The sequence below is a fragment of the Diaphorina citri genome, unplaced genomic scaffold (assembly GCF_000475195.1).
Source record: "Diaphorina citri unplaced genomic scaffold, Diaci psyllid genome assembly version 1.1 scaffold1250, whole genome shotgun sequence".
In the NCBI taxonomy this organism is placed as follows: domain Eukaryota; kingdom Metazoa; phylum Arthropoda; class Insecta; order Hemiptera; family Psyllidae; genus Diaphorina; species Diaphorina citri.
This window is the reverse complement of record NW_007378679.1, coordinates 18151-43719: the sequence shown is the minus strand read 5'-3', so window position 1 is coordinate 43719 and position 25569 is coordinate 18151. Positions and strand designations below refer to the sequence as shown.

The 25569-nt window shown below is 38.8% G+C and overlaps 3 protein-coding genes and 2 long non-coding RNA genes across 6 annotated transcripts; 3 read left to right on the top strand and 2 right to left on the bottom strand.

The window, feature by feature from the left end:
• Window positions 1–233: 233 nt before the first annotated feature.
• On the top strand, window positions 234–3597 carry LOC103514955 (eukaryotic translation initiation factor 6). Of its 2 annotated transcripts, XM_026827798.1 has the most exons (6): window positions 234–449; window positions 1396–1503; window positions 1853–1938; window positions 2162–2337; window positions 2553–2911; window positions 3162–3597. In XM_026827798.1, exons 2-6 carry the CDS (start codon window positions 1397–1399, stop codon window positions 3169–3171), a joined length of 738 nt encoding a protein of 245 aa, XP_026683599.1. In that variant the 5' UTR covers window positions 234–449; window position 1396; the 3' UTR covers window positions 3172–3597. The 2 variants fall into 2 exon arrangements, with proteins under 2 accessions (XP_026683599.1, XP_017301935.1); XM_017446446.2 differs by lacking the exon at window positions 234–449 and having other exon boundaries at window positions 1273–1503.
• A 1961-nt stretch (window positions 3598–5558) lies between these two features.
• On the bottom strand, window positions 5559–6343 carry LOC113469830. The gene is made up of 2 exons (XR_003393124.1): window positions 6134–6343; window positions 5559–5593 (listed from the first exon to the last, which is right to left on the bottom strand). It is a non-coding gene; the product is annotated as an uncharacterized LOC113469830 (long non-coding RNA).
• An 8928-nt stretch (window positions 6344–15271) lies between these two features.
• On the top strand, window positions 15272–20933 carry LOC103514961 (UV radiation resistance associated protein; the record flags this gene model as incomplete). The annotated part of the gene is made up of 7 exons (XM_026827793.1): window positions 15272–15488; window positions 15875–16157; window positions 16766–17076; window positions 17668–17840; window positions 18490–18719; window positions 19260–19418; window positions 20008–20933. Coding segments are annotated over 7 exons (1629 nt in total), but the record flags the coding sequence as incomplete, so codon positions are not given.
• A 636-nt stretch (window positions 20934–21569) lies between these two features.
• On the bottom strand, window positions 21570–23279 carry LOC103514959 (eukaryotic translation initiation factor 6-like). The gene is made up of 6 exons (XM_026827792.1): window positions 23267–23279; window positions 23127–23176; window positions 22890–23025; window positions 22491–22666; window positions 21917–22275; window positions 21570–21666 (listed from the first exon to the last, which is right to left on the bottom strand). Exons 1-6 carry the CDS (start codon window positions 23277–23279, stop codon window positions 21657–21659), a joined length of 744 nt encoding a protein of 247 aa, XP_026683593.1. The 3' UTR covers window positions 21570–21656.
• Window positions 23280–23307: 28 nt separating this feature from the next.
• Window positions 23308–23857, top strand: LOC113469831. Its single transcript, XR_003393125.1, has 2 exons — window positions 23308–23373; window positions 23748–23857. It is a non-coding gene; the product is annotated as an uncharacterized LOC113469831 (long non-coding RNA).
• Window positions 23858–25569: the final 1712 nt, after the last annotated feature.

Below are 25569 nucleotides of genomic sequence, written 5' to 3'. Positions count from 1 at the left end.
AAAATCCCACGAAGCACGAGACAAAAATGTAAACAAACACATAACCTAGAAAAAGTCACCGAACGAACCGAGGTCCAAGAAGAGATTTTCAATTTTTCACCATTTCACCAAGTTTCTAAGTCCAAAAAATCACCAAAAGTAAAAGGGAAATTGCACAAGTCAAAATTCCCCGCACAAAAAATCCCACGAAGCACGAGACAAAAATGTAAACAAACACATAACCTAGAAAAAGTCACCGAACGAACCGAGTTACCGAGAAGAGATTTTCAATTTTTCAATTTTCACCAAGTTTCCAAGTCCAAAAAATCACCAAAAGTAAAAGGGAAATTGCACAAGTTGACGGTTCAAAACTAGTAAGGAAATCCAAGTTAAACGAACACTTCAGAGGTATCAAAGATCTTAAACATCCTAGGAAACAACAAAAATCTTGGTTCTGAATCATTTCCAATCAGTCTCTTCTGTTCCTGGAATTCTTTCAACTGAAAAATGATAAAAGAAGTTATGTAAATTATTTCAGTAGGTACTATTCAAGCAGGGCAAACAACATGGGATAAGTATTTTATTTTGAGTTTTGAGGAGTGTGAGAATATTCCTAGTGGACAACCCTGTATATATTCAGTTTTGTAATGGTAAATGTTGATCTCACTTTAGTGTGTAATGATCCAATGAGCAATAAATTTCTATACAAGTTGACATATTACTATATGGGCCTCTCCTGGCAACAAATGTAAGACGAAGCGCTCAGTCTTTCAAAAGCGCTCCAAGCATTTTTTTATTTGTTGAGATTCGCTGACGTGGAGGCTCTTTCTTGGGTTCAACAAGGACTAAAATCGACATGGTAAAGTACAAGGCAAGAAAGTGAAGAATTGAAAGTGACGTTACCTTTTTCCGTGCAGCAATCAATTTTTCAGCTCTGGAAGCCTGGGAATCTGCCATTCTTCACCTTTCGCCAGATTAACTGAATAATTTTAAGAAACTTATCAACTTTTTGGCTTTTCCGACAAAAGAAAATTGATAAAAAAAATTTGCATTTTGCGGTTCGCACATCTCTGGAGACAGCACACAGGATCACTCTCGTAACCAATGAGATTGAGTAGTTTGTAGTTGTACAGGGCACGGCAACGTAGGTACAACCTCGACTCTTCAAAGAATCGCGACTCTTCAAAGAATCGCGATTCTTTGAATTTAAGAATCGCGATTCACGATTCTTTTGAAATATTCGACTCTTTGAATCGACTCAGAGAATATTTACCCATCCCTAGTAAAAGGGAAATTGCACAAGTTGACGGTTCAAAACTAGTAAGGAAATCCAAGTTAAACGAACACTTCAGAAGTATCAAAGATCTTAAACATCCTAGGAAACAACAAAAATCTTGGTTCTGAATCATTTCCAACCATGGCAGTCCGTGTGCAGTTTGAGAACAATAATGAAGTTGGGGTGTTCAGTAAACTTACAAATTCCTACTGTCTGGTGGCCATAGGAGGCTCTGAAAATTTTTACAGGTAAGCTTACTCATAGACACCCGATGTCATATAGCTGCAGCAGCCAAATATATGGTAAAGATCAAGAATGTCAACAACAGGTTGGGATACGCCATAACTGCTAGAGGTAAAGATAATTAGGTGTTGAGTACCTTCTCTTGTTTCATCTGCTCTTGCAACACCATCATATCTCGCTCCATGTTGGCACTCTTGTGTTTACTTATAGCCAGACGTCCCTTCAACTCATCCATCTCTCTGTTCTTCGCTTCAACAGCATCTCCACTCGCGTTCAGTCTCGCCTCCAGTTGGTTCTTCTCCAGGTGTTGAGTACATGTATTTTGCTAAAGTTATTTTTCCTCTCTTCTTTCAGTGTATTTGAAGCTGAACTTGCAGAAACTATTCCAGTTATCCATGCTTCTCTTGCAGGATGCAGAATAATAGGAAGGATGTCAGTAGGTAAGATGAAATATTATTTCCACCCTAATTAATTTTATAATGTCACTATGTATAAATTTATTGTGTTGAATTCAATTTCAATATCACAGTACTTATTACTCTTTCATTCCTATTCACTCAAAATCATATCATTGTATAAGCACTTGTCTACATAATTCTGTTTGGAATTGCTTTCTGTATGCTTGTAACTTGTGTTAAAATTATTTTTTCAATTCATCCTCAGGTAACAGACATGGACTTATTGTACCAAATGCCACAACAGACACAGAATTGCAGCACATTCGAAATTCCCTACCAGATTCTGTCAAATTACAAAGAGTTGAAGAAAGATTGTCTGCGCTAGGAAATGTGATAGCTTGTAATGATTATGTAGCATTAGTACACCCCGATTTAGATAGGGTAAGTAAATAAATTTCTAAGCTGAGAGCTTTCTTGAAAATGAGGGAAAACTTCAATTTTATTGGATAAAAATATAATAAAAAAGTAAAAAATACATTATAATAAATTTGGTTATTGGTTAATGGCATGAATAAGAAGAATCAAAAGTCACATGTGAGTGTCTATGAACTCTTCGAACATTCCCAGTAATGACAAACATGATTTTATTTTCACAGGAAACAGAAGAAATCCTGGCAGACACACTCAACGTAGAAGTGTTCCGACAAACTGTGTCAAGCAACGTACTGGTTGGTTCATACTGTGCTCTCACCAATCAAGGAGGTCTTGTACATCCACACACAAGTCCTCAAGATCAAGATGAGCTTTCATCTCTCCTACAAATCCCTCTGGTCGCAGGAACCGTCAACCGTGGTAGTGAAGTGATTGGTGCTGGTATGGTGGTCAACGATTGGGCAGCATTCTGTGGTTTTGACACAACATCAACGGAGATCTCTGTTATTGAGAGTGTGTTCAAATTGAACGAAGCCCAACCGTCTGCCATTACTACGAGCATGAGAGCATCTCTTATTGACAGGTATGACCATGTTTGTTTAATACTAATGAATGGCTGTCTGTAAAAGTTTACAAAATGACCCTATCCTGAGTGCAAAGTTTTACTTTATGATTTGTTGACTAGGACTTGAGGCATTTTCCTGAAAGGAGGAGTAATTCAAACTAAAAATAAATTTATAGGGAAATGAATACAATCTCTTCCCAGTCATTTACTGATAAATGAAAGGTGGAGATAACTTAATGATCTTGTAACTTTTTCTTTCTGTTTGCAGCATTGCCTAAGCCAGACAAGATATTTTCCATTGGAATCGGGTGTGAATGAATGAAAGAAAGGACAACCTTTTGATTTTTCATGTATAAAGACGAAAAGAGATTGAATCCTGGAAATTATTATGTTTTCAAACACAAAATCAAGTGGCGCGCGAACGTCAAGAGATCGAATTGACGCCCCAATAGCTGACCAAAGTTCAAAGTACTGAAAACATATTGATACTGTGCACAAATTTTTGTAACAAAAAAAAAACTTTTTATTTATACTACAGCACGGAAATATGTAGGCACTTACATCACGTCTGTAATCAAGTTATTGAAACCACCAAATTAAACAACAGAGGTTACAACTTACTCTCCTTAAATTACTCAGTAATATCTTCTGTTATGTTCAATTATTGTTTGTTGAAATAAAAAAATAACTATAACTTTTTGTAACAAAAGAAAACTTTATTTATAAATTTCGGACATAGGTACAAAAGGATGATTTTAAAATTATTATATTTCTTTGGGGAGATATAAATAGGAAGAAATTGGGCGAACCTATACACGCATGAGACAAAATTAGGGAATTTAACTGCAGGTTATATAACGCCGAGACTGGGATTTGAACCCAGCACCTGACTACTCAGCCACGGATATAACCAGAGACCCAAGAAACCTCTCGAGTAGAATACTGAATCAGTTCGTATAAAGATACTCGGTCGTGCTTTCTGGAACGCCTAGCGCACTGCCGATACTGTGTACTCACATATGCCTAGCTTATACTGCCAGAATAAGACTGAAAAGTACCCTTACTACAACAGTCTGGACTAAGGTCTCAATTAATGGAAACATAAAACAAATTAAGTGAGTGAATCAAGCATACCGGAAGGCGCGCGAACGTCAAAAGTTAACTGAGACTCGAATTTCCTTGGCCATTGAGCCATAATTTTCCTCCAAAATAGCTTCAAACTAGCCTAGTAGAGTTAGCTTGGTTGGTAGCGCGATTGCCTTGTAAGCACCAGGCCGCGGGTTCGATTCCCGCCCAGGCAGTATTTATCCTCAACAGATAATGTTTGTTCTCGGAACGGCTGACTTTCTTCTCTCTTCGATTTCGAGACGATAAGACCTTAGGAATTTCAGTTCCCTCTATCAAACGTCTTAAAAAAAATCCTCCAAAATAACTTCAAACTCGAGAGGTTGATAAACAATGCATACACACAGTAAACACGAATCAGCACAGCCTAGAATACAAGACCTCACATCAGTGGCGTATGTCGTCACGAGGCGACACTCTCATGGCCTCGTCTCGGCGAATATTCAAACTGTCCCCCGCCAGATCCCGCACTGTCTACCGAGTTCGCCTGCGAGGCAGACCCGGCCTTGTTAATCATAATGGGGGCGGACATGGTCTTGTGGATGTGGAGAGGGGAGGATAGACTAGAGGCGGAGGTGTTGAGGGAGGAGATGGAGGAGGAGTCTACAGTGGAGGAGCCCGAGAGGGAGCGATGCCGAGAGGAGGAAGTGGTTGATTTTCTGAAACAAGAACATATTTACATTGTAAAGAGTTGAATTGAATTTGGAGAACTTAATTTACAAGTTACTCGTACTTGTGTATCAGTAAATGGCAAGAGGCCAGCCACTCACTATCAGGTACACCTGACACCTGATCACACACAGACCTGACAGGTACGATTAAAAAGGTCCCTCCGTCAGGTCTACCTGGTGAGCACACACACACACACTATCAGGTAAACCTGATCAGGTGTACCTGTCGTCAGGTCTACCTGATGGTGAGTGGCTGGCCTTAGTTTGGAATTCAGTTTTGTAATGGTAAATGTTGTAAGATCTCACTTTAGTGTGTAATGATCCAATGAGCAATAAATTTCTATACAAGTTGACATATTACTATATGGGCCTCTCCTGGCAACAAATGTAAGACGAAGCGCTCAGTCTTTCAAAAGCGCTCCAAGCATTTTTTTATTTGTTGAGATTCGCTGACGTGGAGGCTCTTTCTTGGGTTCAACAAGGACTAAAATCGACATGGTAAAGTACAAGGCAAGAAAGTGAAGAATTGAAAGTGACGTTACCTTTTTCCGTGCAGCAATCAATTTTTCAGCTCTGGAAGCCTGGGAATCTGCCATTCTTCACCTTTCGCCAGATTAACTGAATAATTTTAAGAAACTTATCAACTTTTTGGCTTTTCCGACAAAAGAAAATTGATAAAAAAAAACTGATAATAGCAATTTTTTAGGAATTTACTGAAGAGAAGTTGACGCATTCTTTTCAGTTTTCACATCTTCGCTATTCACTGAAGAGAAGTTAGCGCTTTTCTCATTGGAAAATCACGAATCCTACCACTTATAAAAAAATCCCACGTAAAAAATTCCCCAGATAGACACCATAATGGAATTGAAGTCGATACGAGGATCCGCGGGGATACAGGGCAAACCTGGAAACAAAGTTCATGTTTAATTAGCTAATAAACAGACCACATGCGTCTAATGTACGAGTGGCAGTTGTTTCATTGCTACGAAATAAAAACGGCGGTGAAACGAACACTCGTCTTTTTTTATATATATTTTAAATAGTGAGTTGGGAGGGCCCACCTGAGTGGTCACACTGACTCTCAACCTGGAGGTGCTGGGTTCGAATCCCGGCCAGGGCGGAAATTTTCTGATCGAACTTTTCCGTTCAGGGATAGGATACCTTCAAGTACACTCCATTACCAGTTTGATTCCCGGTCCAGGTCGAATAATTTGACGAACTCAAATGATTCGATAACGGGAAAATGCGCAAATAATAATGATGACTTATCCTGGGCACTACTAGCAGTTTATTTATTTATTTTTTTTATTATTATTATTGAATTTGTTTAAAAAATTCTGGTACCGATCGGGCTTTTTTTCATTAGTTTTCGCTAAGGTCGAGCCAAGGCGAGGGTACTGGGTAGGCTTGGCAGGATGATAAACCAACGTGACTTTCTACTTACTCTCGTTCATTATCTGGAATGTCCACGGTGACAGGGTCAATGACCTTACTTCGGGAGCTGAGCTGCAGCACAGGATAACGCAGAGGAAGAGACAGGAAGGTAGATATTGCCTGAATGAGAGACACGACGTGACCCAGTGCAACACCGGTCCCTGTGTCACTGGACGAATCACCCAGGTGTTCGGAGTTGGGAAGAAACACCGAGCAGATTTCGTACATATTGTAAGCCATTATTTGAATTAAATTTCTTAGACGTTGCTGGAAAAGAGAAGTTTAGTAGGGTTCAGTTCAGAAAAAAAGTTAGTATGGCAATAAACCTATGGATTCATGAGAACCAAGACTTTTCCAATATAAGTAAAAACTTACCAACACTCTGTTCCTTGAATGGAACAAAACTTCACAGGTACATACCTACTTATCCACTTCAATATTGAATAAATTTGATTAGTTGAATAAGTGTTGTAGCATTCACTTACCTGTTGAGTGGCCAAGGGAATCCATTCCTTCCATCGTAATGGTGCTCTCATAGACATATTGCACAGTTCTTACTGTTTTGCACATTCAAGACAATTACTAGGGTGATTTATGAATAAAGGGAAAAACCTGATATTCTACAACTGATAAGCATGAACAGTGGGATGAATGGTGTATGTCTTCTAATCAGATAACTAATTTGGTTTCTTGTAAGTTTTTTGTGGTCCTTATGTTGATAACATGTAGGTAACTATGCTTCCTCAGCTTTTTCCTGTAATAATCCAGTATCCAAATAATCATTAGGAAAAACACCTAAGATATAAGAGAAAAAAATCGTACAGAAACAGAAACTCAGAAACACACAAATCTTATCAGAAACGAAAATAATTACTATTGGGAAGTTAGCGCAGCGTTCTGTTGTTTACGAAGTTTGAGAAGTTGGCGCTTACTTATCTGACTTTACGCGTATTTTATTTCCAGGGAGACTAAAATGTTGCCAAGATGAGATGAAAAATCCCATTCAAAATTCCCTCGACATCCTTTAATTTTGTTTTATATTATGCTTTATTATTTTTATTAAATTGAATTTTAATTAGATAAATAAACTGTAGCTTAATGGCTTTTTCAATTCATATTCATCTTAATATTGCCAAGATATGAAGAAGGTGCTTCTTATTTTTATTGACACGATTTGCTCTGGACGCGGCTTGTGCGTGACGTAAGACGACGACTTGGCAACGTTGCATATTTTCAACCATAAAAAAACACTTTGGTGGATTGGTGGAAAAGAAAAAAATAAAAAATTAAAAAAACTTTTTGAGATTTGAGATGGGCTGGGAAATATTTCGAATTCCTTTTAATTATCTGTCGTCCTTGCCTCAAGTGTAACTATTATTTATTAGCTAATTGTGAAACTGTTGTCAAGTGAGCTTATTTTGTGCTTTGAAAATTCTTGTATCGAACTTTCGAAGGATTCTAGGAAAAATTTCAGATCCACAGATTCCACAGTACCCACCTAGGAACCTCAGTAGTGGAATGAAATACCTATACCTACCTTGATATTGTGTTTCAAACAGACCAGTGAGCTCTAAATAATTGAAATTTTTTGTCTATTGTTTAAAACACTACCATTAGTGTCATTTCATCATGGAATGTCTTCTTTGATAACCCATTGAGTCTTCGTAGATAGCTCTGGTTTGGTAGACAGTTCATGACTACATTCCTGTACGTTAGTGAAGCATTGTGTACGATCAAAGCCTTGTACACACTGGAAACAGCAACAGTTGCGCAACATTGTTTCGAATGTTGAACAACATTCGAGATAAAACCTAGTAAAACGGAATTTTAATTGTTTTATCAAACAAAAATGCCCGTCTCAAATGTCGTTCACCGCTTAATACATCACGTTAAATTTCATGATTTGACTTGGACTCGAACCACCAACTTCCAGCTTCAAAGTCCAACGTGCCAACTACTAGACCACTGAAGTTGGTGATAAACCCCAGTACACACTAAACTAAAGGACGAAAAAATTGTTTCAGAAAATAAGTCTGAAGAGAAAAATGTTGCTAGTGAGTACTAGGCATGAGAAGTGGTGTTGAAGTAGAATACTTCCCGAGAGCTGGATATGTAATTGCTTCATGTGAGAACAGATGTTGTTTCTGCCTACGCGTAGTCTGTACCTAATAGACTGCCTGTATTAAATAATGTTAATTTTTATGTTTTTTAATACATACAGGATGTTTGAGTAGTTGTGATACATTAGTGCTTATTTGTCCTGCTCACATAGGACTGAAAAGTCCCTTTACAGTAGGCTACTACCATTAGGTCTTATTTATACTGCTCGCATAGGACTGAAAAGTCCCTTTACTCCAGCAGTAAGTAGGCTTCTACTATTATTGTGGTCAGATTCTCAAACAATATTTAGGATATACTTCGGCTGGGATTGCACCCACGCCCTCCTGTTGACCAGGCGAGCGTCTTGACCACTACACCACCAAGGCAGGTATCGGCATAGATGAAGTTTATTTTATTGTTTGATGAGAAAAATTTGAAAGCAAAGGAAGTAAATACTTAACTATGAAAAAACGTCTTCATAACTGGTCTAGCCTTCTTGCGAAAAAGGGACGAAAAGCTGGTCTATCATCGTTAACAGATTAACTATGAAAAAACGTCTTCATAACTGGTCTAGCCTTCTTGCGAAAAAGGGACGAAAAGCTGGTCTATCATCGTTAACAGATTTTTTTGCCATCAAATTGGATTATACAAGCTCGCGTGCGTCATAAGCTATCTCGTTATTCGATAATCTGGGCGAGAAATGAGAAAAACGTGTTGAAAGTCGTGTTTTTTACGAACTGTGCCTCAGAACAACTTTCCTATTACTTCTAGGCACATTTTTTGACATCTTTCCAGTATTATCCCAGCAGGATCTTCTTCTTTTTCTTTGCATTTTCCCGTGTACACACGGGGTCGGCGTTTTTCGCCAGCCTGTCAATCAGCCCTAACTGGGGTGATTGCTTTGGGCTGACATTTGGTTTTCGTCTAAAGTCCCCCCGCCAGACTGAGCTGGTCCCTGTGAAACGTCCCCCAGCCAGACCCTATCCCAGCAGTATAAACAAGGGGTACTTAGGTATATTCTACTCGGCCACGGAAGTTAGTTACACCCTGTAACACCTATATATTTTACACCTGGGCTTATTTGTCATCTGAGAATGTAAATCATGTTGGTAAACGACTCCGTATCATTTCCCTCTTATCAGAATAACACGGGTGACACCAATACCTAGGTAACTCTCGGCGTCAATACTTAATAACGTCATGAAATCATGATAATTTATTAGAATAACCTGAGCGGTATTAGTGTTCCTGATATTTCTTATCGGTCTAAAGGAAAATGAATTTTTAATTGTGTTTGGCACACTCAAATGATGCTCCTTTTAAAAGAAATAATAATAATAATAATAATAAAAAAAAATGGAAAGAACAGTTTTGAAAGAAAGGGATTTTTTCCAAGGATTTTTTTTCCTTTCAAACAATAATCCTCTCCCGTTATCATCTTCTTACTCATTTTAACGTGGGATTCTTCTTTTTATTCTTTCAGAAAAATTGAAGCACCTATTCAAAAGATCGAATTCGTGACGGGATGTTATTTACAACTCCAGTTCACTCAGCCTCTCTTTTTTTTCAATCCCTCACTCGCTTTCGAATGATGAGTACCTAGGTGGTGTTTTTCATGGCCGAAACCAGTCTATAGAGGGAGATGTAACAACGGAGGTCTTATTGTCCCGAAATCTCAGATAGACCGAGGACAGGCTAGGAGAAAGCCAGCCGTTCCTAGAACGAACTTTAGAGGAAACTGCAACTGAGATGTTATCCCAAAATCAAAGAGGGAAGGAACAAGTTGTTGACATGTATTTTTGATTTTAACCTTGCTAATTACGCTCTATGAAAAATTGCCTTTGTTTTGAGTATAAAAATCATTAAGTAAAAGTGCAGTTGGCCAGCCTAGTTAGCTTAGTTGGTAGTGCGTTTGCCTTGTAAGCGCTGGGCCGCGGGTTCGATTCCCGCCCGGGGCGGATTTTATCCTAATGAGATAATGTTCGTTCTCGGAACGGCTGACTTTCTCCCATCCTGTCTTCCTTCTCTCTTCGATTTCGGGACGATAAGACCATAGCAGTTACAGTTCCCTCTGCCAAACCTCTTTTTTTTTTTTTAAAAGTGCAGTTGAAAGTGTTAGTTTCGTAAATTTTATAAACTTAATAAACCCATCTTTTGGGAGAGTTACCCTTACACACTCGTCAGCCTCAGAGTGGGCTCTTTGTCTATGGAGTTAAGCTGTGTAAGTGTGTATGGAATTAAGAAATCAACCTCAGTGGTGCCACTCGTCAGCCTCAGAGTGGGCTCTTTGTCTATGGAGTTAAGCTGTGTAAGTGTGTATGGAATTAAGAAATCAACCTCAGTGGTGCAGTGTTTAACGCGTTGGACTTTGGATCTGGAGGTTGGTGGTTCGAGTCCAAGTCAAGTCATAAAATTTATCGATATTTGTGACCATCATTTGAGTGTGCTAAACACAATTAAAAATTCATTTTCCTTTAGACCGATAAGAAATATCAGGAGACGCGTTGGACTTTGGATCTGGAGGTTGGTGGTTCGAGTCCAAGTCAAGTCATAAAATTTATCTAGGTGTAATAATTGGGGAATGATATTTGTGACCATCATTTGAGTGTGCCAAACACAATTAAAAATTCATTTTTCTTTAGACCGATAACCGATAAGAAATATCAGGAGCACTAGTACCGCTCAGGTTATTCTTCATGACGTTATTAAGTATTGACGCCGAGTTTCTACTTCAACACCACTTCTCATGCCTAGTACTCACTAGCAACATTTTTCTCTTCAGACTTATTTTCTGAAACAATTTTTTCGTCCTTTAGTTTAGTGTGTACTGGGGTTTATCACCAACTTCAGTGGTCTAGTAGTTGGCACGTTGGACTTTGAAGCTGGAAGTTGGTGGTTCGAGTCCAAGTCAAATCATGAAATTTAACGTGATGTATTAAGCGGTGAACGACATTTGAGACGGGCATTTTTGTTTGATAAAACAATTAAAATTCCGTTTTACTAGGTTTTATCTCGAATGTTGTTCAACATTCGAAACAATGTTGCGCAACTGTTGCTGTTTCCAGTGTGTACAAGGCTTTGATCGTACACAATGCTTCACTAACGTACAGGAATGTAGTCGGTACACTTTCTGTTACGAGGGGGAGATACAGAAGGGGTCAAAATTCACATGGAAACGTTACTTGGAATGGTTAAACATAGAATGCTTGGTTAAAAAAATGAGTAATGGGCAGCTGGATTTTCATTATTGTTTGTAAAGCAAGAAGGAACAGAACTTCCGAGGTCTAGTGAACTGTAGTGGTTATCGCACTTATCCCTGTTACGAGGGGGAGATACAGAAGGGGTCAAAATTCACATGGAAACGTTACTTGGAATGGTTAAACATAGAATGCTTGGTTAAAAAATGTTTCAGGCCAAACGACTAAGTACAAATCAATTCGCAGCAATCAAAGTTATCAAAGTTGAGCCAAGTAAGTACCGTTTCCATGTACAAAGCTCCGAGTTCAATTCCCAGAATGATTTTGGAAAATATTGTAAAAGATTAAGCAAAAAAGAAGGATTTTCCACCTCGCACCGCGTCGTAGTAGCAATAGAACAAATGCTCATGTAGTCGATGTCGTAGCATCCCTATTCTGTAGTATAGTATGTTCCTCATCAGATGGGCAATTTGAGAAGAGACACGATCGTTCCCATAGAAGTTCTGGGTCAACACGAGAAAGTACCTAACCATTTGCAGTATTTGCAATCGAAATACATACAAATTTCTTGTTGATGATGGGCATCTGATGGGCATCGAATCTTTTGTTTGGCAATCAAGCGTATTACCACTGTACTAACCATGCCCTTGCAAATCGAAATATGTACGAGTACAATTTTCTTGTCGATAGTGAGCATCGAACTCTGAACCTTTTGCATGACAATCCGACTGTACTAACCGTGTCCCTACTTTATTCGCACTTATCCAGTAATACGGAGGTTCCGGGTTCAAAATTTACTATAGGCACAGATTGTACGAAGTATGCACAACCCATTTTCCATTCATTACAGTATGAACAATTGTACACCCCATTTTCCATTCAGTACAGTATGAACAATTGCACACCCCATTTTCCGTTCATTACAATACTCGTTGTGACCTTACAATACCTATACCTATGGTATTGTAAGCAATACCTATGATATTGTAAGGTCACAACGCAAAACCTCCGTGGCCGTGATACCCACAAAAGTTGTGAAGAAGCTCTCTGCTTTACCACAAAGAATTCATGATTTTGTACTTTGTGGGACTTTCAGTTGTAAGCTGACAATCTAAATAAAGTAGGTAGGTACTATTGATACATAACCTACTTTCACAGCATACTATGAGGGTAGGGGAAGTAAATATGGGAAGAAGAAAAGGGAAAGGAAGTAGCGGGAGAGAGGGAGGGAGAGAAACAAGACTCTCTTCTCCTAAAGGAGGGGAAGGAAGAAGGAGAGAACGAAGAGGAGGGAGAGGGAGGGGGAGAGAGAGAAGGACGAGAAGAAGAGGAGAGAGGTAGAGGAAAATGGAGAGTAACACAAGAAACGGGAGGAAAAGGAGGAGAAGAAAGACTAGAAGGATAAAAAGAAAGAACAATAGAGTCAAAGTGTAGTGTACTCGGGCGTGGAATTTCTATTGTTTCATTCTTCGTATTTAACTTTTTCTCTTCAGTCAGTAATTTCCTCTTTCATGGGACTGAAAAAAAAACTCACAAGCTAACTCTCTCATCATAACAGAATACTCAAAAAAAAAAAAACTAGTTCATGACTCACTTTGACGATCAAGTTCAAGCGACGTGTTCTGACTCTGTATTTCACAACACGGTAGTCAAGAACAACATATATTATGATGATGACAAGATATCTACTTATTGCATGCAATAAATAAGTAGAACGCCTCAGAGTTCATTCGACAGGCAGACGGTACAATATTGATACGTTATCAACGTATTGGTAGTAGGTAGGTAGGCTTTCAATAATTTGTATTCATATAAGACTTCATTTATTGGAATTGGGCGAGGTTAATGCTAAACACATGTTCTCTCTAAATCCTGCCTGAAAACACTTTCATTATTGTGCTTCCAATACAAAGCTTAAGCCAGGTACACGATTTGTCGGCAGACTTATATTCCAACTTGGTCTCACAACCTTGATTCGATAAATTATGTAGATCAAAAATGTGCCTGTGCCCAAAAGGTACCGTTTGGCTGTTATTCAGGGCTAAAGTTCCGCTATCAAGGGCTATACGAGGAAAAAGCTCAACGGGAGATTACTTACGGTTCTCAGGACTTTGCCTTTACCCACAGGTCGCCCGAAATTTGCAGAGAGGTTCGATAAATAATTTATGAGGATAAGTTAAGTGTCCGGGTCTTGTGAAATATACGGTACCGTTGGTTTTTAATGTCGAAACTTTGAAAAAGCTCAAAAAAAAATCGCAATTCTCAGGGCTTTATCTTTGACTCAGGTCGTTATGTTTAATCTTAAATCAAGCAAGATATTAGGTAGGTACCTACTACCTACCTACAGAAAATTCTCGCAAGGTTATCCCAACTTCCTATCACATCAATATTGAGTAGATACATAGTTTGTAATTCCTCATTAGAGGAGGTAGGAGGACAGGGAAATTTTTATCTTTGTTGGGTAATTTTTTATCTCTTCTAAGTAAATACATGCACTGTTGCAGTGACTTTTGGCTCCAATCTCAATCATAGAATCTAGGATCTGTGCAATGTGCACAATAATATTAACAACGATATAAATGCTCCTAAAACGTATCAAATATATAAGACCTTGGTACTCCCCATAATGTATCAAATATATAAGACCTTGGTTAGACTGCGGGGAAAAGGGACTTTTCAGTCCTATCCCAGCAGGATAAACAAGGTATATTCTATTCTAAAACTAAACAGATAAACAGTAAATATAATCATGTGTAAATAAGAGCATCTGTAGTGATAATCAGCATATCAGCTCAACTTCACTTAACTGATAACAGAATATTTATTTCCCTTCTTAACATCAATACTATTCAATACATGGGTAAATATAAAATCAGCATATCAGCTCAACTTCACTTAACTGATAACAGAATATTTATTTCCCTTCTTAACATCAATACTATTCAATACATGGGTAAATGTAAATACTTACCTATTGAGAAATCAAAGTAAATACATAGTCACATAAGTTACTTCATTTTGCACTAAGGTTTTCTATCTAGGCTTTGTGCTCATCAGACATTTCCTTTTAATCTTGATACATAATTGGTTCTTGATACTGATCCATTCTTATTATTAGCTCCTTAATCTTCCACATTTGGTGTCTTTTTGGATTTTGTCTCTTATGGCAGCATTAAATTATAAACTTATGTATGTAGGTATTCAGGGTAGCTACCTACTGTTTGACCTTGAACTTATGTGCTATCAAAGTTGCCAGTTGGTATAATTATTTAGAACGCTTGTGACCAAGAAACTGTGTGGGCTAGAAGGTTTTCTATCTAGGCTTTGTGCTCATCAGACATTTCCTTTTAATCTTGATACATAATTGGTTCTTGATACTGATCCATTCTTATTCCACATTTGGTATCTTTTTGGATTTTGTCTCTTATGGCAGCATTAAATTATAAACTTATGTATGTAGGTATTCAGGGTATTGGTATTGGTAAAGGTAGGGCCATCGGCTTTAATAAACGCCCTTGGTCACTGCAACCTGGTTAGATATTTTGTGACAAGCTACCTACTGTTTGACCTTGAACTTATGTGCTATCAAAGTTACCAGTTGGTATAATTATTTAGAACGCTTGTGACCAAGAAACTGTGTGGGCTAGTGAATGCTACAACACTTATTCAACTAATCAAATTTATTCAATATTGAAGTGGATAAGTAGGTATGTACCTGTGAAGTTTTGTTCCATACAAGGAACAGAGTGTTGGTAAGTTTTTACTTATATTGGAAAAGCCTTGGTTCTCATGAATCCATAGGTTTATTGCCATGCTAACTTTTTTTCTGAACTAAACCCTACTAAACTTCTCTTTTCCAGCAACGTCTAAGAAATTTAATTCAAATAATGGCTTACAATATGCAACATGACAGAGATTTTGAGAACGATACCATCCAGAAATATTCTTATTATTACACTCTTCATGCAACAACAATGTCCTCCCCCTTGTATATGAGTGAAAAATTGGAAAGTGAACACCCAAAGTGGATGGAGGTTGAATTTTCAAATGAATATGGAACCTTTACAGGTATGGAAATGTTTTGTTTTGGCCCAAATGACCTACTGTTCTATTTATCAAACTCTACACTGTTCATTTGAGTACACAAGCATGTAATCCACTTTTTTCAATGTTCATTCATTCTTATAGGTACCTACTTTTGTTTTTGTCTATTGTATTTTCCAAATGGGTCTGTTGAAAAACTTGGCCTTAACCTAAAACAGGTCAATTTAACACTTAATAAATTGAAAAATGTAATTATATTTAGCACTTATACTTCAAATAAAGAATCTAACCATTAGGTATCCAATTTTCACCTGATAAATCTTCTCACAAAATCAATTACTTACTGAGGGTTAATTTTCCTGCTCAATAGTATTCCAGCATGAACATAGAAATTGTTATTGTTTGCACAGGTGTTATCATTCGACTGTGGAGGCATAACATTAAAACTCAGAGTGACACAGTTATTTCTGTATCTGGTGTTTACTTCTCTGGTATGGTGTACATCGGTCCTCGCTTGTTACACACTGATCCAGCTTTGTTTAAAGGAAACACCATTATTTTCTACATGCATGGAGGATACTTCACATCTCCAAACAATTTTTTAAATGAACAACCTGAGTATGCCAGAATTACAAGCATAAGTTTGAATCCAAAACAAGTACGATCAAGTTATACTATCAACATGCTTTCCAAGTAAGTAGCAAATTTGCCAACTAAGTAGTGTGGTTTCCAAAACTCAGGATTTATTATTTTCACTAACAATTGCCTGGGAATGTTTTTTCATTTCAATAATATTTTTGTGGGTACATATTTATGTACCTAGGTGCCTATGTCTATTTAATACATAATACTTCCTTTAGTTAGGCGCTCTAAAGTAGGCCTAATCTCCTGATTTGTAAAATATAATAATCAATCAGAAATGGACTAATTAGATACTCTATCTATGGAAACAGACTCCAAGCATGCTAAGAGGTTAATTGTCTTTTATCACGAACGAGTACACTTGGACCTAATGTCATTTTACGTTACAAATTGTATGACAGGCTAAAATAACCACAACACAAATCCATCATGCTGATGATTTTTAAAGAGGTTTTTCATAGAGGGAACTGTAACTGCTCAGGTCTTATCGTCCCGAAATCGAAGAGAGAAAAAAGACAGGATCGGAGAAAGTCAGCCGTTCCGAGAACGAACATTAACCGTTCAGGATAAAATCCGCCCCGGGCTGGATGGGCCTAGCCCTTACAAGGCAGAGCTACCAACCAAGCAAACTAGGCTAATGACATATCTTCTTTTTCCAGACTTCATTCTCTTCAGCAGGAAATTAAACGAGAGACAAGCGAGTGCGACATTTTACGTCAGAAAATTTCCGAGGGCGGCAATCACACGGACAAATACGCCGGGAGTAGAAACAGCAGTGCAACACTGAGGAAACTTCTGTCACGAAACAAACCTCGCCCTTCCGTGGAACTGTTGACTAGTGTCAAGAAACAGATTGAGGATGCGAGGTTTCGAGTGCAACTCCTCAAACAGGAGAAGCTGAGGAAGGAAAACCATGTGAAAGTGCGACATGTGATAAGCGAAAAAGAGAAGGAACTCATTGATGATTTAGGTAAGGGAAAAATATATTATGTAACCCTCCCTGATCTTACTTTTTCTTTCTCTAATTTTTTTTTTCTCTCACATGCTGTTTATGATTCTTTCCTGTGCGGAATTGATTGATTGATAGGTGAATACTTATAACTGCCTTGACAGAATAAGCACAGGTGCTCTCGATGTGATGGCGATTTTTGACTGCGATCCTTTATTTATTAAAATCAAAATCAAATAATGGTATCTTTATGGTAAAGCAGAGAGCTTTCTCACAACTTTGTGGGTATCACAGTATTACAAGTCTTTCATTTACTCAATCATCATATTTATTATTGCTCGTCTCTTCGACTTGTAATGCCGCCACTGGTCGCTACTTGATTATAGTAGCTACTCAATTGTCCTCACGCGGCTGGGTGCACCCCGAACTTCAAGCACAAAGCCGAAAAAAACCTCTGCCCCCCCGCCGGGAATCGCGGACCTCCTGCGTGCCAGCCTAGTGTGATACCCACTCGGCCAAGGAGGTTGCTTTCCTTTATTTATTCTTTTTCCTGTCATCAATTGACTAAACCTAGAAACACCTATAACGACAACTTCCTTCTCATATTTTCAGGCTGTGATTTAATGAATAAATATCGAACTTTAAACAAAGACATGACTCGGTTAAGAGAGAGGAAGAAGGTTAACGAGGAGAGAAAGCAAATTGTGATGAATGTAGCAGCACAACTCTTACACAGAAGAAGACAGCTCATATCTGATTTGAATCAAATCTTTCCCATAGTGGAGGTAAGATTGAGTCCATGTTTCATTTATTTATTATTTAGAATGAGATATGTACCTATAATCATACGAAAAGAGGAAGTTGACCATGTCAGATTTCTGTCAAATCACAATTAGGTACATTTGAGACACGGACTTATTCTTTTTAGGTTAAAGTTCGTATCCAAAGATCGTCGACCGGCCGTCGATCGATGTCGACAAACCGTCCACACTGCCTCAACAACATAGATTACCTCGTCGATTGACGGCCGGTCGATGATGTTTGGACACACCACCTTACTGCCTAGTAGGCAGTCGCGCAATAAGTCTTCTTCTGCTTCTTTCACTAAACCTTATCTCATTTCTATGTGGGGTCGGCATTGCCGTCTTTAATTCTCCAATAAGTATAAGTAGTCGCGCAATAAGTATTTACCTAATAAGGTTTCACATATTTGAGGGTGGACTTTTTTCAGCCAATTCATGATTTGACTCCAAAAATAATCCTAGGAAGTTCTCCAATTTGGTTTTGAAATGAAGGTATCTTTTACCTGATTGAAGACTCTGTAACTTTGTGAAGGTTCATTCTAACTATTGGGTTGTATAGAAAACGAACACTACATACTTCACTTTTTGTTGGCGGGTAAAACTTAAGGTTTCTTTGTTGTCACTCCCTCAGGTTTCACCGGACCGGTACGAAATCTGCTCGGTGTTTCTTCCCAACTCCGAACACCTGGGTGATTCGTCCAGTGACACAGGGACCGGTGTTGCACTGGGTCACGTCGTGTCTCTCATTCAGGCAATATCTACCTTCCTGTCTCTTCCTCTGCGTTATCCTGTGCTGCAGCTCAGCTCCCGAAGTAAGGTCATTGACCCTGTCACCGTGGACATTCCAGATAATGAACGAGAGTAAGTAGAAAGTCACGTTGGTTTATCATCCTGCCAAGCCTACCCAGTACCCTCGCCTTGGCTCGACCTTAGCGAAAACTAATGAAAAAAAGCCCGATCGGTACCAGAATTTTTTAAACAAATTCAATAATAATAATAAAAAAAATAAATAAATAAACTGCTAGTAGTGCCCAGGATAAGTCATCATTATTATTTGCGCATTTTCCCGTTATCGAATCATTTGAGTTCGTCAAATTATTCGACCTGGACCGGGAATCAAACTGGTAATGGAGTGTACTTGAAGGTATCCTATCCCTGAACGGAAAAGTTCGATCAGAAAATTTCCGCCCTGGCCGGGATTCGAACCCAGCACCTCCAGGTTGAGAGTCAGTGTGACCACTCAGGTGGGCCCTCCCAACTCACTATTTAAAATATATATAAAAAAAGACGAGTGTTCGTTTCACCGCCGTTTTTATTTCGTAGCAATGAAACAACTGCCACTCGTACATTAGACGCATGTGGTCTGTTTATTAGCTAATTAAACATGAACTTTGTTTCCAGGTTTGCCCTGTATCCCCGCGGATCCTCGTATCGACTTCAATTCCATTATGGTGTCTATCTCATCAATAAGAACATAGCCCAGCTTCGACTGGACTGTGGATTGTCCACGTCTGATCTAAGAACAACTCTGGCTAATCTGTACTCACTGCTGAATCACAAGTAAGTGTATTTTTAAGGTTTTTTTTTCAATTACTTTAAGACGGAACTGTAGAGATTCGTAGAAGCTCAACCTATCCTCAGGGCTGTTTGTCCCTTCACCTAAGCCTTGGAGTGGGCTTTTTGTGTATGGAGTCGAAGCTGAATAGACGGACCTGTAACAGTGGAGGTCTTATAGTCCCGAAATCGAAGATAGGAGATAGCCAGATTTTCCGGGAACAAACTACATCCCTTTACTTAGGTAGGATAAAGTTCGCCCCGGGCGGTAATCGGACCCGAGACCTAGTGCTTACAATGGAAGCGTGCTACTTTCCAAACTAAGGCCAGCCACTCACCATCAGGTAGACCTGACGACAGGTACACCTGATCAGGTTTACCTGATAGTGTGTGTGTGTGTGCTCACCAGGTAGACCTGACGGAGGGACCTTTTTAATCGTACCTGTCAGGTCTGTGTGTGATCAGGTGTCAGGTGTACCTGATAGTGAGTGGCTGGCCTCTTGCCATTTACTGATACACAAGTACGAGTAACTTGTAAATTAAGTTCTCCAAATTCAATTCAACTCTTTACAATGTAAATATGTTCTTGTTTCAGAAAATCAACCACTTCCTCCTCTCGGCATCGCTCCCTCTCGGGCTCCTCCACTGTAGACTCCTCCTCCATCTCCTCCCTCAACACCTCCGCCTCTAGTCTATCCTCCCCTCTCCACATCCACAAGACCATGTCCGCCCCCATTATGATTAACAAGGCCGGGTCTGCCTCGCAGGCGAACTCGGTAGACAGTGCGGGATCTGGCGGGGGACAGTTTGAATATTCGCCGAGACGAGGCCATGAGAGTGTCGCCTCGTGACGACATACGCCACTGATGTGAGGTCTTGTATTCTAGGCTGTGCTGATTCGTGTTTACTGTGTGTATGCATTGTTTATCAACCTCTCGAGTTTGAAGTTATTTTGGAGGATTTTTTTTAAGACGTTTGATAGAGGGAACTGAAATTCCTAAGGTCTTATCGTCTCGAAATCGAAGAGAGAAGAAAGTCAGCCGTTCCGAGAACAAACATTATCTGTTGAGGATAAATACTGCCTGGGCGGGAATCGAACCCGCGGCCTGGTGCTTACAAGGCAATCGCGCTACCAACCAAGCTAACTCTACTAGGCTAGTTTGAAGCTATTTTGGAGGAAAATTATGGCTCAATGGCCAAGGAAATTCGAGTCTCAGTTAACTTTTGACGTTCGCGCGCCTTCCGGTATGCTTGATTCACTCACTTAATTTGTTTTATGTTTCCATTAATTGAGACCTTAGTCCAGACTGTTGTAGTAAGGGTACTTTTCAGTCTTATTCTGGCAGTATAAGCTAGGCATATGTGAGTACACAGTATCGGCAGTGCGCTAGGCGTTCCAGAAAGCACGACCGAGTATCTTTATACGAACTGATTCAGTATTCTACTCGAGAGGTTTCTTGGGTCTCTGGTTATATCCGTGGCTGAGTAGTCAGGTGCTGGGTTCAAATCCCAGTCTCGGCGTTATATAACCTGCAGTTAAATTCCCTAATTTTGTCTCATGCGTGTATAGGTTCGCCCAATTTCTTATTTTCCAATGAGAAAAGCGCTAACTTCTCTTCAGTGAATAGCGAAGATGTGAAAACTGAAAAGAATGCGTCAACTTCTCTTCAGTAAATTCCTAAAAAATTGCTATTATCAGTTTTTTTTTATCAATTTTCTTTTGTCGGAAAAGCCAAAAAGTTGATAAGTTTCTTAAAATTATTCAGTTAATCTGGCGAAAGGTGAAGAATGGCAGATTCCCAGGCTTCCAGAGCTGAAAAATTGATTGCTGCACGGAAAAAGGTAACGTCACTTTCAATTCTTCACTTTCTTGCCTTGTACTTTACCATGTCGATTTTAGTCCTTGTTGAACCCAAGAAAGAGCCTCCACGTCAGCGAATCTCAACAAATAAAAAAATGCTTGGAGCGCTTTTGAAAGACTGAGCGCTTCGTCTTACATTTGTTGCCAGGAGAGGCCCATATAGTAATATGTCAACTTGTATAGAAATTTATTGCTCATTGGATCATTACACACTAAAGTGAGATCTTACAACATTTACGTTCGCGCGCCACTTGATTTTGTGTTTGAAAACATAATAATTTCCAGGATTCAATCTCTTTTCGTCTTTATACATGAAAAATCAAAAGGTTGTCCTTTCTTTCATTCATTCACACCCGATTCCAATGGAAAATATCTTGTCTGGCTTAGGCAATGCTGCAAACAGAAAGAAAAAGTTACAAGATCATTAAGTTATCTCCACCTTTCATTTATCAGTAAATGACTGGGAAGAGATTGTATTCATTTCCCTATAAATTTATTTTTAGTTTGAATTACTCCTCCTTTCAGGAAAATGCCTCAAGTCCTAGTCAACAAATCATAAAGTAAAACTTTGCACTCAGGATAGGGTCATTTTGTAAACTTTTACAGACAGCCATTCATTAGTATTAAACAAACATGGTCATACCTGTCAATAAGAGATGCTCTCATGCTCGTAGTAATGGCAGACGGTTGGGCTTCGTTCAATTTGAACACACTCTCAATAACAGAGATCTCCGTTGATGTTGTGTCAAAACCACAGAATGCTGCCCAATCGTTGACCACCATACCAGCACCAATCACTTCACTACCACGGTTGACGGTTCCTGCGACCAGAGGGATTTGTAGGAGAGATGAAAGCTCATCTTGATCTTGAGGACTTGTGTGTGGATGTACAAGACCTCCTTGATTGGTGAGAGCACAGTATGAACCAACCAGTACGTTGCTTGACACAGTTTGTCGGAACACTTCTACGTTGAGTGTGTCTGCCAGGATTTCTTCTGTTTCCTGTGAAAATAAAATCATGTTTGTCATTACTGGGAATGTTCGAAGAGTTCATAGACACTCACATGTGACTTTTGATTCTTCTTATTCATGCCATTAACCAATAACCAAATTTATTATAATGTATTTTTTACTTTTTTATTATATTTTTATCCAATAAAATTGAAGTTTTCCCTCATTTTCAAGAAAGCTCTCAGCTTAGAAATTTATTTACTTACCCTATCTAAATCGGGGTGTACTAATGCTACATAATCATTACAAGCTATCACATTTCCTAGCGCAGACAATCTTTCTTCAACTCTTTGTAATTTGACAGAATCTGGTAGGGAATTTCGAATGTGCTGCAATTCTGTGTCTGTTGTGGCATTTGGTACAATAAGTCCATGTCTGTTACCTGAGGATGAATTGAAAAAATAATTTTAACACAAGTTACAAGCATACAGAAAGCAATTCCAAACAGAATTATGTAGACAAGTGCTTATACAATGATATGATTTTGAGTGAATAGGAATGAAAGAGTAATAAGTACTGTGATATTGAAATTGAATTCAACACAATAAATTTATACATAGTGACATTATAAAATTAATTAGGGTGGAAATAATATTTCATCTTACCTACTGACATCCTTCCTATTATTCTGCATCCTGCAAGAGAAGCATGGATAACTGGAATAGTTTCTGCAAGTTCAGCTTCAAATACACTGAAAGAAGAGAGGAAAAATAACTTTAGCAAAATACATGTACTCAACACCTAATTATCTTTACCTCTAGCAGTTATGGCGTATCCCAACCTGTTGTTGTTGTTGACATTCTTGATCTTTACCATATATTTGGCTGCTGCAGCTATATGACATCAAGCATGGATAACTGGAATAGTTTCTGCAAGTTCAGCTTCAAATACACTGAAAGAAGAGAGGAAAAATAACTTTAGCAAAATACATGTACTCAACACCTAATTATCTTTACCTCTAGCAGTTATGGCGTATCCCAACCTGTTGTTGACATTCTAGATCTTTACCAGCTATATGACATTGGTACCACTTGTTTGAGCAGACTCACAATGAAAACTATTTTGGTATCAACTTTGGAAATGAGCAGGGTAAGTTAATTGATGAAAGAAAGCTACTTATCCATAACTATAGGTACTTACTTAGGTTCCTACCATTGATCTGGAAGGATGAAATGTTAATTATCCTCATTTGGGAAAATTAATAAGTAAGCAAGTGAATAAGCAATATCATATGAATAAATTGAGAATGTAATCAAACATGCTATTTTTGCAGTACAATCTCTTTCATTTCTCTTAACTCATTTCCTCACATGTTCCAGGTCCAGGAATACACATGAATGTTAATCCATTTGAACAAGTGAATAAGCAATATCATATGAATAAATTGAGAATGTAATCAAACATGCTATTTTTGCAGTACAATCTCTTTCATTTCTCTTAACCCTTTTCCTCCCATGTTCCAGGTCCAGGAATACACATGAATGTCAATCCATTTGAGCACAGGAATGAAAAGATGGTCAGTGACTTTTTGAACTCTGAAGCAAGCACTGATACAGACCAAACAAATGCACAAGTAAGAATGCAAACAATCACTATAGGTATTGATAAGAAGGAGGAGAGGAAGAAGAAGAAGGGGAAGAAAAAATAACTATGTGAAGGGAGAGGCAAACATTTCAATTACCTACTGCTAAGGTCATATCAGGTTTTATTACACCTTACATTTTTGTTAGGTTTTCAACCACTTTCTACAGGTGGCGGCTGTGGAACGCAAAGGCGGGTACAACCAGCAGTGTGACATCTGGGCGGTGGGCATTACCGCCATAGAGCTAGCCGAACTTCAGCCGCCCATGTTTGACCTGCACCCAATGAGAGCCCTATTCCTCATGTCCAAGAGTGGATTCAAGCCACCCGCCCTCAAGGATAAAGACCGATGGTAAGTTTACTTTCCTTTCCATAACTACTTAGTGAGTGCTTGGAAGTTCGATAAGCTTTTTAGCTTTAAGTATCCACGATACATGTATATTTGATTGAAATAGAATTTTTAAGGCCTCCTTTTAAATTCCACTATAAAACGAGATCTCCCCAAAAGCCTTACAAAGAGTAAGGTCGCACCAATGATTGTAGGTATGCTCTCACACTAATGATATTTTTCGTTTATAGTCTTATTTCTCTTTTATTCTTTCTGTCTCCCTCTCCCTCCGTTTTCCTCTTACTTTTGCCCTTATCTGTCAATTCCTCTCTCTCCCTTCTCTCATCTCTTTTCCTTACCCTCTTTCTCCTCCTCCTTCTTTGTAGAGTATCAGTGTGTTTAGTTGTTGTTTCTTTGATCTCCTTCGCCCTTCAAAGTAAATGTATTAGGCCCGGTACACAGTTACACACGCTACGACTTTCAACCTGTCAGATCGCTCTGTGTGTACGTAATATTTGCGCTAAATTTCACTTTGGCAAAAATACCGCGTATCTACACAATAGAAATAGCAAAGGTTGAGTGCGAAGGGCATCCACTCGTAAAATTTGTAGCCAAAACCAAATGTCAGCCCAAAGCAATCACTCTAGTTGGGGCTGATTGAGAGGCTAACGAAAAACGCCGACCCCTTCTGTACACGGGAAAAGACGAAGAAAAAGGAGAAGAAGAAGAAGAATAGATAATTATATAAAGGTAGTTTTTTACCCAATCCTAACAAACAATGACAACATGAAAATGTCCATCCCGGTCGCGTATCTACACATGCAACCATCTGTCGAAAGACCACGTTAGGAGACATGTCTTTGCGTAAGTACGCAATATTTGCGCTAATTTTACTGAGTTAGACCTGAAATTTTGCGCAAATATCGCGTACACAGTACACACTCACCAGTCGAAAGACCAGCAGTTTATAAGACCAAGTTGGGAGACACATCGTAACGTGTGTATCGGGTTTGAAAGACTTTAGCATCCCCGTTTTCCCCACACACCTGACTAAGCGTTCCAAACCAAATGTCAGCCCAAAGCAATCACTCTAGTTAGGGCTGATTGAGAGGCTGACGAAAAACGCCGACCCCGTCTGTACACGGGAAAGGACGAAGAAAAAGAATAGATAATTAGGTATATAAAGGTAGTTTTCTACCCAAACCTAACAAACAATGACAACATGAAAATGTCCATCCCGGCCAGGAATCGAATTCAGCACCTTCAAATTGAGAGTCCGTGATTTTAACTACTCAACCACAACGGTGGGCACATAGCCAAAGGGAGTACGTTAATAATTATCGAGTCTTAGGTTCTGTTATGAAAAGTCCATTATT

Excerpts from the sequence above, each read along its gene's own strand:
- LOC103514955 (XM_026827798.1), top strand. The coding sequence starts at position 1,397 with ATGGCAGTCCGTGTGCAGTTTGAGAACAATAATGAAGTTGGGGTGTTC. Across the intron at positions 1,504-1,852 it reads GGCTCTGAAAATTTTTACAG|TGTATTTGAAGCTGAACTTG; the intron begins GTAAGCTTACTC and ends CTCTTCTTTCAG. Across the intron at positions 2,338-2,552 it reads TACACCCCGATTTAGATAGG|GAAACAGAAGAAATCCTGGC; the intron begins GTAAGTAAATAA and ends TTATTTTCACAG.
- LOC103514959 (XM_026827792.1), bottom strand. Across the intron at positions 23,026-23,126 it reads TCCAGTTATCCATGCTTGAT|GTGTTGAGTACATGTATTTT; the intron begins GTCATATAGCTG and ends AAAGATAATTAG. Across the intron at positions 22,667-22,889 it reads AATAGGAAGGATGTCAGTAG|GTAACAGACATGGACTTATT; the intron begins GTAAGATGAAAT and ends ATTCATCCTCAG.